Source organism: Hoplias malabaricus, chromosome 17, assembly GCF_029633855.1.
Source record: "Hoplias malabaricus isolate fHopMal1 chromosome 17, fHopMal1.hap1, whole genome shotgun sequence".
NCBI classification, from domain to species: domain Eukaryota; kingdom Metazoa; phylum Chordata; class Actinopteri; order Characiformes; family Erythrinidae; genus Hoplias; species Hoplias malabaricus.
This window is the reverse complement of record NC_089816.1, coordinates 13689584-13708345: the sequence shown is the minus strand read 5'-3', so window position 1 is coordinate 13708345 and position 18762 is coordinate 13689584. Positions and strand designations below refer to the sequence as shown.

At 38.4% G+C, this 18762-nt stretch overlaps 2 protein-coding genes across 2 annotated transcripts; both read left to right on the top strand.

Moving 5' to 3' along the window:
* Window positions 1–2030: 2030 nt before the first annotated feature.
* Window positions 2031–10470, top strand: bmt2 (base methyltransferase of 25S rRNA 2 homolog). The gene is made up of 5 exons (XM_066649899.1): window positions 2031–2199; window positions 4470–4611; window positions 4840–4968; window positions 5707–5827; window positions 5977–10470. Exons 1-5 carry the CDS (start codon window positions 2046–2048, stop codon window positions 6607–6609), a joined length of 1179 nt encoding a protein of 392 aa, XP_066505996.1. The 5' UTR covers window positions 2031–2045; the 3' UTR covers window positions 6610–10470.
* A 1606-nt stretch (window positions 10471–12076) lies between these two features.
* tmem168b (transmembrane protein 168b) lies at window positions 12077–18060 on the top strand. The gene is made up of 4 exons (XM_066649742.1): window positions 12077–14260; window positions 14591–14733; window positions 14927–15201; window positions 15829–18060. The coding sequence occupies exons 1-4, from the start codon at window positions 13124–13126 to the stop codon at window positions 16374–16376; spliced, it is 2103 nt and encodes a 700-aa protein (XP_066505839.1). The 5' UTR covers window positions 12077–13123; the 3' UTR covers window positions 16377–18060.
* The last annotated feature ends 702 nt before the right edge of the window (window positions 18061–18762 follow it).

The window sequence follows — 18762 nt, the reverse complement described above, 5'->3', positions numbered from 1 at the left end:
AAGAGTAGAATAAGAGAGAGACTACACCTTCCTTTTTTCTTTCTTTTGTAGTTTTTTTCAACCCAGCCTTATAATATTTCAAATGAGAATTCACAGAATGTACACCTGCCCACTGGCCCCTATTATAAGTAATTTGTGAGTTTTCAGTCATCCCAATTTCTATTCATTTCTGTGTTAATGTATACTATATTATAGACAGACATTCTTATAGACAGAATATTCCTTTAATAATTACAGATATTATGTCACATTACCTTGCCTTGCGCCCAGTGATTCTAGATAACTCCGGACCCACTGCGACCCTAAAATAAGCGGTTACAGACAATGAATGAATGAATGTCACATTATCACATAGTGATGCTCTGTAAATATTTTCCTCCTTATTTTTTCTCTTTTCTTTTCTGAATTAATTAAAAAATTAAACGTACTAAATGCTGCTTTTTTTCTGTCGTTAAGTTTGTAATGTGATACATTTCATCCATCCATCCATTATCTGTAACCGCTTATCCAATTTTTTAGGGTCGCGGGGGTCCAGAGCCTACATGGAATCATTGGGCGCAAGGCAGGAATACACCCTGGAGGGGACGCCAGTCCTTCACAGGGCAACACAGAGACACACACATTCACGGACACTTTCGAGTCGCCAATCCACCTGCAACGTGTGTTTTTGGACTGTGGGAGGAAACCGGAGCACCCGGAGGAAACCCACGCGGACACGGGGAGAACACACCAACTCCTCACAGACAGTCACCCGGAGCGGGAATCGAACCCACAACCTCCGGGCCCCTGGAGCTGTGTGACTGCGACACCTACCTGCTGCGCCACCGTGCCGCCCTGTGATACATTTCAGATTTTTTAAAATAAATTAATTCTCAGTGTTGTATCATTTTCAAATTGTGTCATTTTCAAATTTTCTACCTATAGATTCATCATATTTTTCATATCCTATTTATTATTTTGAAAATGTTAAATTTCACAAAACTTGCATATTTAAGTAATGTTATACATGGTTTATTTGATTAAAAATTTTGATTGGTGGTGGTTGCTGATTGGAAAGTTACAGAGCCCCTAAAGTGACATTGGGTTTATTTAGCAAGTTGTGACCACTATATAGTATTTTGAGGCCAAGAAACAATATATTTAGGCCACAAAATAATATTTTAAGGCCACAAAATAATAATTTTGAAGCCACTAAATAATATATTGAGAACACACAATAATATATTGAGGCCACAAAATAATATTTTAAAGATTGGACCAAGGCACCTGCATTTACAACAAACACAAGTTTGATTGGCATAGCAGCTGAACAACCACACAACTAACCTTTACGATTATGTCTAACACCGGATTGCAGTTGGTTAACGTTAATGCACACTGCCTTGACGTTCATAGACGACATGGAAATGCAGTGCGAATTAGAGAACTTTCTCCAGGAGGAGAAATGGAGGATTAGAATCAAATAGCAAAAATGGTGGAAGACAAGGTAGGTTTGTAGTTTTGTCAGGGTGTGCAGTTATTTCCTGGCTTCAATTTACTATTTTGTGGCCTCAAAATACTATTTTGTGGTCTCAATATATTATGTAGTCTCAATGTATTATTTTGTGGCCTCAATATATTATTTTGTGGCTTCAAAGTACTATCTTGTGGCCTCAATATATTATTTTGTGTCCTCAATAAATTATTCTTTGGTCTCAGTATATTATTTTGTGGCCTTAATATATTATTTTATGGCCTCAAATGCTATATAGTGGCCACGACTTGCTAAATAAACCTACAATGTCATCTTAGGGGCTCCGTAGAAAATGAAATTAATGTACAGTAGGTTTCCAGTGCGTTTTGTGTTCCTCTCTGTTTTTATGCTTGCTACGTGAAGGACGTGAAAATCGTGAAAAGGGCATCTCCATTGTCCAATCGGAGAGAAGCTTGAGAGTTGAACTGTCAGCCAATCACAGAGGGCAGGGGGTGGGGCCTCGTCGGAAAACTGGTGGGGAAAACACGGAACGCTGGGCGCTTTGCCGGTGCAGCACAGGGACATCAGTGCTATGGATCTACAGCAGAATGAGCAGACAGACAGCGAGCCCGAGTTCTTCTGCACCTCTGCGCCACAAGAGCTGCTGTACAAGAAGAACGAGCAGGAGAAGCTCTCCGGGGTCGTGAAAAGCGTCCACCGTAAACTTCGGAGGAAATATATTGAAGGTATGCGATTAGCCTCGTTAGCTTCGCTGTGCTGTCTGGTTACCGAGGCAAGAGCCATTCCGTAATAGTGAAAAAATATCAAACAAAAAACATAATCACTGTCGTTTCGATATTGGTCTTTATATTTTTAATGTTGGCACGTGAAAAATTAACGCAAGCTCACTGTTAGTCAAAGAGATATCTTCTGTTGACGAGGTTGAAGTTAGCCTTCAATTCGAATTCTCCATTCCACCTTAAACGGGGCAGTCTGTAGTATAGGAAGGTGCACAGTTTAAGGTGGAACAGAGAATCCGAATAAGACGCTGTTACCGAATCGAAAGCCAACTTCTGCGACGTCCTCCGCTGTCATGTCAGTTTTGCCAGAGATTGCTGACGTTAGCATTTTGAACTATAACCTTTTAAATTCAGCGTTTTCATATTTCGAAATCCTGAATTTAAATATTTGCGCAGACAAATTAAGCCTGATTTAGGCAAATTAACCCAGTACGCGTTAACAACACTAAGCAGACAGCAGTGCTGGGTCCCTTCTTTTTTCCTCTCTTCTCAGATGGACAGCTCTTCTACTCTAGCGATACATAAGTCCACGGTCATTTCTCCGATTGCTCATAGAGGTGACAACTTGCAGCGTTTCAATGTAGTGCAATAGGCAGTTTCATTTGAGTGCTATTGTAGTTCACATACCTAGCCACCGGAGGTCGTACATCCCAAAATGAAATGAAATTATTTTCTGTACCTTTAATAACAGGCGTGCATTGACATGTAAATTGTAGGTCAGTACTCCTAGCTAATATTTTCCAGACTGTTGTCAGATTCCAGACTGTTATCAATGCCAATACAGATACATAAACATTCATGTAATGTAGGAATTGGTTTTGAAATTGATATATGCAACACTTATCTATCTATAGTGTGTTATACATGGAATAAAATGCATACAATTTATGAAAAGGCTTGTGTGGATGTTTTGCATTCCCAGAGTACTATGAATATTAAATCAGTTGTCAGTCAATGCCTATTTGAAACCAATTCTAAAGCATATAATAAAACATCTTATATAATTTCAGTATCATTTTGTGGGCCAAGATCTCAGGCTCTAAACCAGTAAATCATGGATCTTGGTGTAGAGACCTCACACATTGAGCCACAGCTGAAGTGCATTGGGTTAAACCAAGAAATTATTACGTGTAAAGTTTACATACTGGCGTTTTATATATTATGGGTATAAGTAAATTAGATGTCTAGGGGAAAATTATGTGAATTGTGACATAGTCCCCAAAGTGATTCCAATTCAGTGATACGTTAGATCCAGGTTATGGAAGTTCCTTTCGTTTGTTGTTGTGAAGATTAAACCAGATATTGTTCTAGTACGGTTACAGTTATTTTAATCCATTTTAAGTTTTTAACATTACATTTCATAGCTCTAGAGACCTTTTCGGGGCTTCCTGATCGTTTTCTAAGAGTTAAGCTATGTACAAAAACACACAGTACTCCTTTGAGTAAACTCCATGATGGGATAATAGGGCAAGCATGATCTAGTCCACTGGGCATTGTGAATTGATATTCATATTTAGGAGGGCACTGCAGTTTGTTCCAGTCTCTCTTGTTGTCTAATTTTCTTCAAATCTGATAAGGCCGGTGTTTTTCACTTGGTCATGGGACAACTTGTTTTTTCAGTTGCTTGTGCTCACAAGCCCTGCTCAGGTTGTTGTTAGAAGTTTCTACTTCTTGAGCAGCCATGATGTGCCTTTTTTTTTTTTTTTGTAGCGTATTTAATAAATCAAGTTCTGGCATGGGAGGCTAGGTAGAAAACTTGGTGGTATTATTGATGATTATAGTAAGTTTATAGCATATAGCATAGACATTTTATTTTTATGTTGTTTCACCAAACACAGTTTTAAGATCTTTCACACACCTACTATGGATAAGTGCTGAATTGCAAGAGTAAGGTAACATTTTCCTTTAATTGATTGCCTTGTAGCTTGTTTGGTTGCTGTGATATAGGTTTTTATAACAATGCTATGCTGCTGTAATGAATTATTGTGCATTGTCATAATTACAAAAAATCTAAAAGGAAAATTATTTTGATTGAGATCAATATGAAAATTAGAGGCCATTTAACAGCTTTGATTTCTATATAATGTACAGGCAAGTGGACTTATTTAAAACATGAGCTAATGAGTAATTTTTATATTTTTGTTGAAAATTTCATAATGCACTTTATGTAATTTATTAAACTGCACATATTCACATCCCATCTGCTTTGGCTGTAGTGGGCGACTTTGAAAAGATATGGCGTGAGCACTGTGAAGATGAGCAGACTCTGAGTGAGTATGCCTTTGCCATGAAGAGTCTTGCTGACAACCACTGGGCCAAGAAAGGTGATGGAGAGGGTCGCATTGAGTGGTGTCGTAGGTGAGAAGTAATGTAACATTACTAATTTGAGGTTAAACAAATTTATAAGGTTTTCCATAGCACATAACTGTTGGCTTGTCTTTATGGTTATAGCTTATTGTCTATACTGTCACTCCAGGAATGTGTCAAATTCCAGCATACTGAGTATTATTAGCATGTATTCAGAAATCGCTTCTGAGTCAGTGTCTGTCACGTTTGTGATTTTTGTTGTGATTTCTCTGTTCTCAGTGTTTGTCAGGAGTACTTCATGGATGGGGGTATGAGGAAAGTTTTGGAGAAGGATGAGAAAAGTGTGAGACATGCTGCCGGTGCAAATGGAGCACATTTAAATGCTCAACCAGACTTCAATCTTCCTAGGTTTGATTAAGTTCCTAGTCTGTATTTGTAGCAGTGGAAAATGTGTAGTTACAGATATTGGAAAATGATGTTGTATTATTATATTAGTATGCTGTGTTGTGTTTATTGCTGTCAATGTTTAAATGTAATGCATGTGACTAATTTGGAAACTCTAAATCATTTTTTAAAATGCAAATTCTTTTTTTTTTAAAATATTTATTGCAAAATTAGAAGGTAGATTTCATTATTTTTATGCTGAAATACAGATTAAATTAATGCTCACTCTTAACAATCTCTCTCTCTCTCTCACACACACACACACACACACATATAAATAAATACATAAACACACACACAGACAGCTGCTGATATAGGTTCACCATAAACAACTCGTTTATCTCTTATAAAGTTGTTGAGGTTGGAATATGGAGGTGTTTTGTTGTCTGAATTGTGAGCTGCATGCTGCAGTTTTCTGAATTAAAGCTTGTGTTCAAGCTTCATTGTGTTTGATGTGAACTCTCTCCCTGAAACTCCCAGCAAATTAATATATTCTAATCCAAATATTATAAAAACTATGTTATTATAAAGTAATAGAACGGTTTTCTCTAACCAATCTGTCATGCATAACACTCTACACATTTATTGGGATTATCTCGCTCTTTCTTTTTTTAATCAATTGACACCACTAGTTATGTTAAGTATAAAGAATGTTGTGTGATGTATGCTAACTATAGTTTTACTTTTTGTTCTCTGCCTCAGTTTCAGCTCAAGCTTCCAGTTTGGGAAGATGCGTTTGCTTGATGTGGGCAGTTGTTTCAATCCCTTCTTGAAATTTGATGAGTTCTTTACTGTAGGAATTGACATAGTGCCTGCGGTTGAGGTATGCATACACAGTATATCTGATGCAGTCATATACTGTCTAAAATGTTATGTGGCTGTGTGCAACTGCCCATATGTGAGAGATGTTTTCTGTACAACTGTAACCCTTAGATTCACCCTTATATATGTGTGTTTCCTCTCTAATTTTAGAGTGTGTACAAATGTGACTTCCTGAACCTGCAGCTGCAACAGCCCCTGCAGCTGGCCACTGATGCACTTGAAGCTTTCTTGCGCCAGCTGCGTGAACCAATCGATGCATTGCCAGCACAGCTGTTTCATGTGGTAGTTTTTTCACTGCTCTTGTCCTATTTCCCTTCTCCTTACCAGCGCTGGCTGTGCTGTAAGAAAGCCCACGAACTCCTGACATTACATGGCCTCCTCCTCATCATCACACCAGACTCCTCGCACCAGGGCCGTCATGCACTGATGATGCGCAGCTGGCGTGTAGCAGTGGAGTCGCTGGGCTTCAAGCGCTACAAGTATGTCAAGTTCTCGCACATGCATCTCCTTGCCTTCCGCAAAGTGTCAGCCACCACCACAAGCGACCTGGTGAGCCATAACTACCCAGAGATGCTTTACATACCGCAGGACTTCAACATGCTAGATGATGAGGAGGGCTTCACAGACTGCCGTGAGCCACCACGCTCTGATTTTGAGGATGACCAGCTAGCGCATATTTTTGCAGAGCTACCAGACGCTCCTTATGACTCAGACTCTGGTGAGAGTCAAAGCAGCTCAGCACCTTTTCATGAGCTGGAGGACCCCATTCTGCTGCACAGCTGAACCCACTCCGAAGTGCCCAGCTTTGCTGCCCTACAGCCACCCCATCAGATTAACGCTGGGCTCTCTTTTTCCTGCTTTATTTTTTATAATGCTGTTTGCACAGAGTATGAAGATGTTTACAGAGATGACCCCAAATGGCACATCTGGTATGATAAATGACCCTGTACAGCAGTGTGCAACCGTGAGTCACACTATCAGGGTTCACATTAACATCACGTGCTGTTTGGGGATTCATGAGAATGCAACTGGCATAGTCGCATCTCTCCCCTCTTGCTAAGTGGCACCCTAGTGATTTCAATGCTAGCATTAGTCATTTTTGCACAGAGCCTTCTTAGATGAGTGATAATGTTTGATGGGGAGAGAACTATAACATTTTACATTGATTATGACTAAATTGGGGAGAAAAGACATTGACACTTGGGTGGTTTTCAAATTTTTATTAGGGGAAAGACTGTGTTTTACACATTTCAACATATCGACATGCTGAAAAGAAACTGATAGTAGTTTTGTAGCCAAAAGTGTTTGATTTAGTAAGTAAAGCCACTGAGTGAGCTCAGGGTACAGGATTTGTGTGCTCTTTCTAAGACCCTCTTTCATACATTTTCATCTGGTTTTGTCACAAAATTAATAATACTTTTTGTAGACTCAGACATAGTCAGTGGCTTAAAAGTCAATAGCTTGACTAGTTATCCCTCATAGGTTTAGCAGTGTTGGATCATTGGATAGGCTGGCTGTTGTTTAAACAAGCATCTTTGGTATAGAGTTTGCCAGTGATATTTGTAGCATTTTCTGTGTTCAACGATAACAACACGTAGGCTATTTGTATTTGGCTTGCTTGTGTGACACTGTGACTGTAACCATTTTCTAATGGCTCACTTTACATGGTACAAATCATGCAAGGTAGTTGTAGTTCATAAGAACAATCTTTGAGGAGACTAAGCTGGAGGACATGTTTTGACCCTTTGGGGTATCTGAATGGATTTTGTGCAAGACGTTGTGATCAAAGACTTTTTTTTTTTTTAAGCTGTGAGTAGCTGTGAACTTGGTCTTGAAGGTAACATTTATAACCTGTCTTTGACTGGATATATATTTAGTGAAAAACACAGACTTGCATTCTGTCCTTTTTCTCATGCCTTTAATGAATATAGACTGAAGGCTTGTTACTTTTAGTGACAGATTTAAAGCAAATGATGATTCTCAAATATTATACCAATGTCTTAAACTGATTTTTTTTGTTTACTGTAAGACAGATTTCTTTAGTCTCTTAGGCTCTTGGGTCTTAATTGAATAATTGATTCCTCTTTGCTAAATTGGTTACACCAGTTAGGATAATCCTTTAATCCAAACCTTTGAAAATGTTTATTTCCTGGCTGATTAACCTCAATGAGGTTATTCTCTTATATTTTACTTATTGTGTAATTGTGCCAAGTGCTTTACACCTGATTTGTATTTCACTGTGAAATGGGCAGTTTTTTTATGCAGGAGTTGCACTTGTTGGAGAACACTTTTGAGGCGCTTAATAAGAGCTACTTGATTTTGCCATTGCATATTCCCAAGAATAGCAATAGTAATAGTACTTTTTTAAAGGAATGGTTCTTAATTAAATCCACGAATCACAAATATATTCTGCTAAGACACTTGGTGTTTAAATATTTTAATGATGGAGTTATGAAGTTCCCTGTCAGTGGTGTCAGAAGTCACCCAATTTCTCATATTTATTTTTGTAAATACATCCTCACATCTTCCCTCAACTAGCTGGTACCACACCCTGGTCTTCATTAAGGTCACAGCTATTTCAGTGTGTTTTTCACTGTTTTGCATAAAATGTCTTTGATTGTTGATGCCCTCATTATTCAGCTACCTGCGTATATTTTGATAGTTTTTCTGTTCATTTGAAGTTCCGAATGTTATACTGTACAACAATAATATTTTTGAAGTTCTGGATATGGGTTGATTGAAGTTTTGGGGATGTATAAGTGCATACTGACGACTTGTAAATTAATTTCTTTAGTGAGCTATTCCTTTAAATGACAACTTTGTTGTATGTTAGAAAGTGACAAATTCTGATCTGGTTTTTCTTTGAATATATGAGAATATACACAAGATGCACGGGTTCAATAGCTCTTATTAATCTGACAAAGTAGAGTGTTTAAATTCTGAAAGCATTGTTTAGTGGATACATATTGTTTCAGTCTGACGCATTTCCTTATGTATAAGCTTTGAAGGTGCCAACCATATCTCCACTTTGTGCTAGACTGAACCTTTTTTATGATTGAAGATGTTTGAAGAAAAAAGGCACAAAGTGAAACAGTGGTTCGCTCTTTTGATACTGAACCTTTAGGTGCCTTTTAGCCTAAATTGTATTTTTGCATTTGAAAGAAATCTGGGAGAATCATGGCTGTGGTTTGCTGCTTGAGGATGGACACATCCTAAAATGTTATTAATATCAGAAACCAAACTGAACATTTACACAAAAGCTGGCTTTTAACCAGCTGATGATATTAAACATCACTAAATACTGTCAGCCACTTTATTCATATTAGCAATAGTATTTATAGGCTTTGTGTCCAATGTGTAATTAGTTCTTGAGAACTTTGGATATTTTACAACAAAAAGCTTTTTATTGTGCTTTATTTGATGTGTTCTTGCATTGCCTTGTCTTCCCGCGGCCCCAATCAACTGAGTGCATGAATAGTTTCTTTTCAGTGTTTGACTTAAATTGTTTTATGTTGCTCCTTTTTATTATAGTTAATGTTTGCTACACAGTAGAGATAAAAATGAGATAACCTACATTTCCCCACATTTCAAAATGACTGCACATCCCAATTAGAAATCTTTCATTACATGAATAGAAGCGATTTAGGTGAAGTTTATTTAATAATTTGCCTTTTTATATATTTTTATAAAATATAAACAATTATAAAATGGAAAAAGCTGGGATGAAATTTCGAAAACAGTTAATCACTGCTAGCAAATATAAACGGATGTTTATAGCTTTAAATTAGTAGTAATTTTAGAGGCCCTTGCTTTAAAATGTTTCTCACACTGCTCTGTTGTGATTTTGTTCCACACTTATTCCAGTCTCTTTTACAGTTCAGTAACTCTAGTGGGTTTCCATAACTTTGATGCCAATGATCTCCCAGAAGGTCTTGATCAGGTTCAGAATAGGACTCTGGGCTGGCCATAGCATTATTTCAATGTTAACAGGTTTAAGGAAGCATTTAACTGGTTTTGTTATGTGAAATGGGCTCTGTCTTGAATAACAAATGCTGGCTGATTGGGAGATGTTTGCTCCTGCTGAGGATAACATGATGCTTCCTCCTACAAACCTAACTGATTCCTTCACACTTTCAATAGTGCAACAACAAATACATTTCACATCTGACCCAAATAAATGAAACCTGCTCTTATCATGAAAGTGAACTTTGGACCTGTTGAGCAATTTCGGCTGATTCCGCATTAAGGGTGAATTGATACTCCATCAGGAGTCTCTATATTATCCTTTTCACTCACATTTGTCTTACATGGACACAACATTTTTGGGGTCTTGAATGAATTGGTCTTGGAACAAGGGTTTCTGACATTGACAGAAAGGGTCATCCCTTTGGCATCTTTGAGTGAGCCTGCCACCTTGCAAGATAAATAGAGTGGTGCAACATAAATAGGGTTTGTAAGATGATAAAAAAAAACTAGTAACGGGTGCCAGATTAATACTACTGAGGTATCCCAGAATGTTTATACTGCAAACCATAGAATAATTTTAAATTATGAAATAAATTTCACCTACATTCCTTCTGTTTTTTTAGGAAAACTTTAAATTGGGATGAACAGTAACTTCTCTAATTTCATGTCTACTGTATATGCCAAAAATACATTAAAAATGAAATAAAAAAAATCTGTTTTACATTTGACTTGGCTGTTGATGGGTTTTTTGTTTGTTAGTTTTTTTTTATTTAAACATTAAACAAATAATTGTTCTAAAAGAACCAAGGAATAGTTATGCCTCAATATGTAATATACTATATTTTTTGTAGCCAGCTAAAAGTTTTTCAGTTCTTGTTGCATTTTTCCCACTTTTCTTTGCAGAAGGCAATTAGTTCTAAGATACTCTTCCATGCCCATTTTAAGGTCTATACCTTAAAGGTCTATAATTTTTTTTTAATGATATATAATTCAGAGAGCTGAGAGTGACATTCTAAAGACTACAGTTTTCCCCCTTAGGTGATCCATGGTAGATTTTGGGCTGTATTTTGTATTGTTATTCTCCTCAACTTCCTGCAGGTTCTTAGGTGTTATATGGGGGGCTGGCTGTCATATGGGCATTAAACTTTTAGTGGAAATCATAGCACTTTATTATTGTACATTTTTGACTGTATTATATCTAATAAATATTATTCATTTTGTTGTTTAATATTACAATTGCATTCTCAAAACTAGTCTTATTCTCAAAATATTACATATTTATAGATTTTTTTTAAAAACTCCCTAAAATTGCATCATAGTTTCATGAGAGGAAGCTCTCTGAAATGGACGTCTGGTTCCTATGATTACCACTGACAGTGTGCAGTTTACATTTCTGGAATGGCACATTTACATTAAACTTTTGTTACTTTGATCACATTGTAATGAAACTTACACAGATATTGTGAAGACTTGAAGATATTTTGAATTCTTTTTAATGGGGGAGTGAGAATCTTTTGTGTAGACTTATTCAGGCAGTAACAGAGCAGTGCGTGTGTTTCTGGATGTGTGTACAATGATTCACTCAGAATCTGTTTACACACTAACATTATGGAGGCTTGTCATTCCTGATGGAACCAGCTTAATTACAGGTTTGGATTCAGGGTTAGGACAAGGCAGGTATTTGGTATGGTGTATGTTTTCACAAAATTCTACACAATTTGTGTGTGGGGTCCCATTTTTTTCTTCAAATTATGGAAACCGTAATTTATTTACACAATCAGTTTGTGGGACAAATTGCTTAATGGGGTAAAAAAATCATGTTCCATAAATTTCAATCTCTACACTGTAAGGTGAAGACGTACCATTTAGGGTTAGGTTTAGTGTGGGCAAATATAAGGGTTTGAGTAAGCTGGTTTAGGTTAGTAGTAGATATGGTTAAAGTATGGGTAAGGGATTAATTGACAAAGGGTGAGGTTAGGGTTTGCAGTATGTTTAAAGTTCGGGGAAAGTTGAGGTTGAGGGTCTGGGTAAGGGTTAATTTAGTAGTAGTTTAGGGTAAGGATTAGACTATGGTACTATCGTTAATTTCAGGGTAAATTGAGTAGTACTGAAGATTGTTCGGTGAGGATTAGAATACTAGACGTTATGTTTAACATTATGTATGGTTTAGGTTACTAGTTATGATTGCTCAGGTCAAGTCTCTGCGAAATAAATAAACGTCTTCCCTGAAACTACGAAAACGCGCGCGCGATTGAGTGTCCCAGCAGGGTTTCCGTAGATATTTACAGATATGGGATAAATGAAGTTTTGAAAGTAGAAGAGTTACAATAGTAGATCCAGCTCTCTTATAATTGGACATTTCGGCTATTTATTTATTAGAAGATTTCCAGTTTAAACTATGACCCTGGAGTCAGTATCAGCTCAGACTCGGACAGAGGCGGAAGACCTGTTCAAACTGTTAAACATTTTAGCCCCAGAGAGGAGAGCTAAAGCTAGTGTCAGCTAGCGGCTAACACCGGCGGTGGACTACCATTCCCTTAGCCCGGAACTCTAACCGAATCCAGTTCTTATTTGATGCAGTTCGCATTTAATGAAGCAACTCAAACCATTTCTAATGGTGTGGACACTTATAAAGAGTGCTAGAAGCTTCTACAGTTCTACTGGTAGCTGCTAACCACCTACAGCTCGACCTCAGTGTGGTGTGGCGAGTAGCGAAACAATCTTGGAGAGTGTGGTTATTCATTATTTAAGGGCTGCTCCGATGTGGGAGCTGTGGGACAACACCGATAATCGACACCTTTCATGTATTTATCTGCCAAGCCGATGCCTAAACATCTATTTTAATGTAGAAACGTGGACTAAATCTACTTGAATTGTTACAGAGATTTTTTTTTACATCTGTGTAAACTTTATGTTCTTGCAGAGAACAAAAAATAAGTTCTAAAATATCAGTTTGAAAAGTTTGGTCAAGTGTGAACATCTGTCAGACGTGTGGATACAGACCCTGATAACTACATCCGTACTTTATTACACCTCAGAATATAAAGTGCTGAGAAACTGGGGAAATTATGTAGTTGCAGTTATTCTGCCCATTATTATTATTAATATAATGCAATTGTGTGTTAAATGTAACACTTTTCTCTACAAGAGTTTTTCCCCTTTTTTGTCAAGAAGACAAACGGCTTTCTGTGGGTTTTTTCCAGTTTTTTTGCATGGGCAGTGAATGTAGTGACAGACATTTGTGTGTGTTTACTATGTGTTTAACACTAAATTAGACATCAAGCACTTTGATTAGTAAAGGTCAAAAAAAAAAGGTAATTTAACTGCAGCCATGTGCAGGCTACTTCGTTATTGTGTGAGTCATTCACTGTATGCAGTAATGACGAGGCTAGAGGAGGTCAATAAAGGAGTGAATATGTGGATGTCTATTCGCTGCCTAGGCTACTTATCCACTCTTAACTTGCTTTTGGCCATATGCCTGGGCCTTTATGTTCGCTGGGAGAGGACAGCGCAGCCAGTGTTACTTGTCATCTTCATTCTCGGCCTGTTTGTCCTGGGTATGGCCAGCATCTTCTACTACTACTTCAGCATGGAGCGAATCAGTCTTTGTTTCTTCCACCTGTGGTTGGGCTTTCTCCTGGGCTTGCTGTGTTTTCTCAACATCCCTTCCTTGGAGATGGACTTGAAGGAGCAGGTCACCTGCTACATGTTGGTGGCCAGCATTGTGATAAGGATGTTGTGGGCTTTGGTAGAGCGAATATGTGGCTGCACCAAACAACGCCCTGCTCTCCTGAAATCTGCTGAGGCCCTAGAGCTTACAGGGTTTGCTGTGGCCAGCACCACCCAAGTGGCCCGTGACTCCATAAGCCTGGCTGTGCTTGCATTGGCTGTCGCTACACTTGTCACAGACTTGCGAATGAAATCTTTCTTGGCTCTTCCTAACCTGATCTGCTTCACCGTGATCACATCAGTCGTCTTTTTCAAGTCCTTGGGGGTAACCACAAACCCCTACGCTTTAGCCTGCTTCCTGAGCCGGTTGGTCTGCGAGCCCCTTCTGGACATGTACTTCAGCGGTCTCTCTGTGACTGAACGCTGGTCGCCCTTTCTGAGGAGAGGTGGCTTGTGGAGGCGCCTCACTCTCCTGCCACTTCTAGCAATCGAGATAACCTTTTTGGTCCTATCCGCTTTCAAGATGGGTAATTTAGACCAATGGTATGTCGTCATCCCCAGTTTTTCAGCCTCTGGCATTTTCTGGATCATCTGCCACGTTGTGTTCCTGGTCACTCTCTGGGGCTTCCACAGCAAGCTGAGTGACTGCCAGAGTGCGTGTTTGGCTCAAAGGGCAGAGCCAGGGGCTTTGGACAGAGTTATGGCCTCCAAAGGCATGCGCCATTTTTGCCTCATCTCAAAACACCTGGTGCTCTTCAGCCTTGTTTCCACAGTGACACTCGGAGCACTCTCCTGGCAGGTGGGTTTTTACATGTTAATATGTACGTGATGTGTTTATGTATACTAGAAGTAAGCCCCCACCACCCCAACATGTGCCTTATGGCTTAGACATCACCAGAAGGCCTTATTGACTGATATTAAGCTTTATCAACGGAAATGGTAGGAAGCTGGATTAGCTCTGAGGCGTTTATTCATTTATATATATATATAAAAAACACAGGCTTCTGATTGATAAGAGCATAAGCTTCATTGAGCATTGTGTTGTAGTTTTTTAGAATGGCAACATTTTATATGTCTCTTGCAGGTCCTTATTCTGACTAATGTTTATTTCCTTTTTTGTTTCTTTTAGCCATCCAACAGTCTTTTCATCAGTGTGTTTCTATTAGTCCTGCCCCTTGAGTCTCTTGCTTATGGTCTTTTCTATGAACTGGGGAACTGCCTTGGTGGGACATCAGTGGGCTATGCAGTGGTCATCCCTACCAACTACTGTAGGTATGTAAAATCTTTTCCTACCTCTTTTTCTTTTGGAAATTCTGTCATTTCTATAAAAGTGCTCTGTATTGTTCTGTTTCACGATACACATAATCACTGTAACAGTATCTACATATTTTAAAGTAAATTATGATCTGCACATTCTGACATTGTTTCATGTTTAATACAGTTGGCTTCTTCCTTCTGTCCCTAGCATGGATGGTCAACCCATCCTGCTACCCCCAGATCAGGTGCAGGAGCTGAACCTTCGCTCCACAGGCATTCTGAACAATGTGCAGCGCTTCTTCTCTCACCACATGATTGAGACACATGGCTGTGACTACTCCACCAGTGGACTAACTCTGAGCACAATACAAACAAAACTCTGCTCCTTCCTTGAGGCCCACACTATTGATGGGCCTCGTTATGACACCTATGTGCTCTTCTACAGTGGCCACACACATCGCACTGGAGAGTGGGCTCTGGCTGGTAAGTGTGATGACAATAGTACAAATCTAAGTTGAAACTTTTAGGTCAGGGCCACATAGGCACTCTACAATTATTGATAAGCTCTAGTTCCCAAAACATCTGAACTGGGTAATTTGTTTCACAGAATTTAATTCTTGCAGGTATTTTGGGAACTGAAATTCAATAAATATGTCAACAAATTAGAGTTGAAGCCTTTGAAAATGTTTGAAAATCTTAATGTTACTGATCGCATATTTTTCTTTCTTACTTGTGCCTTAAATGCGGGATTGATTGATTGAAATATGGTACATTTTGATTTTTCATTGCGAAATATAGCCTAGCTCAAATTACAGACTCTTGCAAAATGTGAGTATTTGTGTCCTAGCACCTGAGACCTTGTATTAGCCTAACATGTAAAGAGGATTAGTGGTAAGAACTGTGATTACAGTTGAGCCCACAGGCTTTAATTCCTGACATATTATATATGTTTTTATTTTAGAATATTTTATGAATCTGCAGCAAAATTAAAGTGGTTTCTTATTTTAATCTTATTTATTATTATTTTATTTTATTATGATTTGATTTCCTGCAGAGCCTTTTTTAAAAAGCATTTAAGAACCTCTTTCTGTTCTGTTTTTCTTCTTACAGGCGGGGATGTCCTACGTCTGGATGAGATTGTGCAGCTCTGGCGAGAGAAGAATGCAAACTACTGCTCTCGCCTCATTCTGGTCCTTGACACAGAGAACTCCCTCCCTTGGGTTAAGGAGGTGTGGAGGGTAAAGGAAGTGTATGTAGCTGTTCAAGGGGCTACTTTGTCCACCTCAGCAGACTTGGAGATCCAGAATGCCCCTCAGCTGGGAGATTTCACTTGCCAATGGGTGGACTTCAACTGTAACCTTAGCAACACTGTCCGCTGGGCTGAGCGTGGACGAAACGTCATGGCTGAGTATGGCTTATCGAGACACTGGGGGGACTATAAGCTACACCTGCCTACAGGGAGTGATGTGGCCAAGCACTGGAATCTGTATTTTCCTCGTTGGACATACCCTGTGGTTCAGCTTGCCCACTGGTGCGGTGCTCTGAACCTGTTTTGGCTGTGTGGCATCTGTCTGCGATTTTTGAGAAGGGTAAAACTCAACTGGTTCCCTCCAGCATTGCTTGACACTGGCCAGGGCTTTAAACTGGTCAGATCATAAAAACTGTGTGCTGTCACTGTAAAGAGCGCTGGAGCTCAGCACATCTAAACATTGGCCATAAATCATTGCTGTCATATCTAAACCTTGTACCATTTTTCTATTGTATCATTTGAGAACACCAGCTGTTATTTGTTGTTTCAAATGAGCTGAAGATACTCTATATCAAAATTTGTAACATAACTAGATTAAAAAAATAATAATAATAAATAAATATATATATATAAAATTACAATAATGAATATATGAGACTTACTTATGACAGCAATGGAATTTGTTTGATGACCCTTGGCAATGGCAGCTGTTCGTTTCAGTGACCATAGCACCATGATTGTGTTTGATCTCAGGAGTGACAATAACCCATGTGGATGTGTCTTTGGTAAATGGGAATTCAGGCCAATGGTCAATGTCATGAAGGAAACTCTGTCCTCTAATGCAAACTCACCAGCAAGGGAAACTAGTATTTTAATACAGGCCATGTCAACAGCACATCATTTATTATTATTTGTATTAAATTACTTTTGCTTTTACACAACTTACAATTACTGATATTTTTCTTTTTAACAGTTATTAACCATTCACACTATGGTTCAGGGTTAAGGGTTTTTGTGGTTAAACGTTCATGAACATTCTGCATCGTTGTGTTACTGTAATGTTCATTGGGATTAGAGGGCAGACCTAAATATTGTGTATACTCAAGTATTTCATGCATGCCATACGTTCAGTCCTTACTGCAACTAATTCTCTTCCATCTCATAACTGCTGATGTAATGATGGACGAGTAACAACATTTTAGAGATATTAGTTTATAAGGGTGATGCTAGTTTTACAAAGTCAGTGAGTATTAGAAGCTTGTAAAATGCTGCTCAGGCCAGCCGTACTGTGAGTCAACTTGCATCATCAGCATTATCACCTCTATGCAGAAAAGCCTTTATTCATGGTTTAATATTTACCTTTATCCGAGGCAAGATATAGCTTTAAAATAGATAACTTTATACAAAACAGGAGTCAGTTCAGGTTGTAGGCCACTGGGGTTCTGAATTTAGATCATTTTTTAAAAATCAATTTTGACATATTTATATTGATGTATTTTCGAAAAAGATTCTTTCACTACGTAGTGTTTTTGCCCTTTGTAAATTTTGATATTTATGCTTTACCTCACCAGCAGAGTCTAGCTTTAAATGTGATGTAGTAACACTGTGATTTTGTATTGACAACACAGCATGACCAAACTAAGGTGTACATTTACCCATTAGCTTTCCCTTTTACTGGATAATCAGTACCTATCCCCAGAACTTTGCACTAGAGTTATGTCAGATATGATCTGTGGTAGAACACCATCTTTGCTGAAATACAGATATAGTTTCCCAGATTGTTCTCTGTAGAAAATCAGAATAGGTTTCTAATCATTGTGCAAAAACTGCCATGTATGTTAATGTATACTAGAAGTAACCCCCCGCCACCCACAACAAGTGCCTTGTGGCTTGGACATTACCAAAATGCCTTATTGTGAGCTTTATCAACAGAAAAAGTAGGAAGCTGGATTAGCGCTGAGGTGTATTTCATCTGTTGGCTGGTGAACATGGCAAAGTAAATATGCAAAACCCAGTGAACTGTAATGGGTACAATGGTGTTTACTTACATGCATGAATTTTTTGGTTTTTCAGAAATAAAAGAACACTCCTTTTCCTGCAGCTTAATTTCTTTAATTGTTCATCTGCATGGGAGCAAAACATTTCTACGTACATGCTTATTTCTAGGGTCATTTCCAGTAATTCCTATGAACAGAAGGGTTAAACAATCCCAACAGAAACTCTGTAAAGAGGTGAATTCATAACTAGCACTAATGACATGAATATGTATTAACTGCATATGCGCTGAGCCCCTCAGAATCAGGCTTCAGAGCAGTGAAAAAATTCTCTTGATGGTTTTGGTGTGAGTTATCTTCCAGAACTACACTCAGCATGAGTAAGTGACCTTATAAATGTTGTGGCTGAATGCCATCAAATTGTCACAGAGGTTTTTTGATGTTTAAATATAAAGCCTTTCCAGATGGGCAGGGGCTTTTCCTACAGTAAAGGAGTAAAAATACCATTGACAGCCTTAATTCTAGAGGAAATGTTAGGCGAGTAGTTTGTGCAGGATTTATCGTGTTCATTACCATGTTAAAAACATCTGGGTCAGTCACTGTCTCTGTGGTGTGAAACCTGTTGATGGTATAATTACCCCTCTGTTGTTCTCACATTGGCAGTGTCACATTACTTGATGGGAAATGTCACCTGGCTCCTTTGCCAGTTGTTAAAGTGATTGCAGCCCAACAGTGTAGAATATAGTAACTTTTTGGTGGACGTTGACTTTTCAGATGGCCGTTAATAAAACACACTTTCTT

Excerpts from the sequence above, each read along its gene's own strand:
- bmt2 (XM_066649899.1), top strand. The coding sequence starts at position 2,046 with ATGGATCTACAGCAGAATGAGCAGACAGACAGCGAGCCCGAGTTCTTC. Across the intron at positions 4,612-4,839 it reads CGCATTGAGTGGTGTCGTAG|TGTTTGTCAGGAGTACTTCA; the intron begins GTGAGAAGTAAT and ends CTCTGTTCTCAG. Across the intron at positions 4,969-5,706 it reads CCAGACTTCAATCTTCCTAG|TTTCAGCTCAAGCTTCCAGT; the intron begins GTTTGATTAAGT and ends TCTCTGCCTCAG.
- tmem168b (XM_066649742.1), top strand. The coding sequence starts at position 13,124 with ATGTGCAGGCTACTTCGTTATTGTGTGAGTCATTCACTGTATGCAGTA. Across the intron at positions 14,734-14,926 it reads ATCCCTACCAACTACTGTAG|CATGGATGGTCAACCCATCC; the intron begins GTATGTAAAATC and ends TTCTGTCCCTAG. Across the intron at positions 15,202-15,828 it reads TGGAGAGTGGGCTCTGGCTG|GCGGGGATGTCCTACGTCTG; the intron begins GTAAGTGTGATG and ends TTCTTCTTACAG.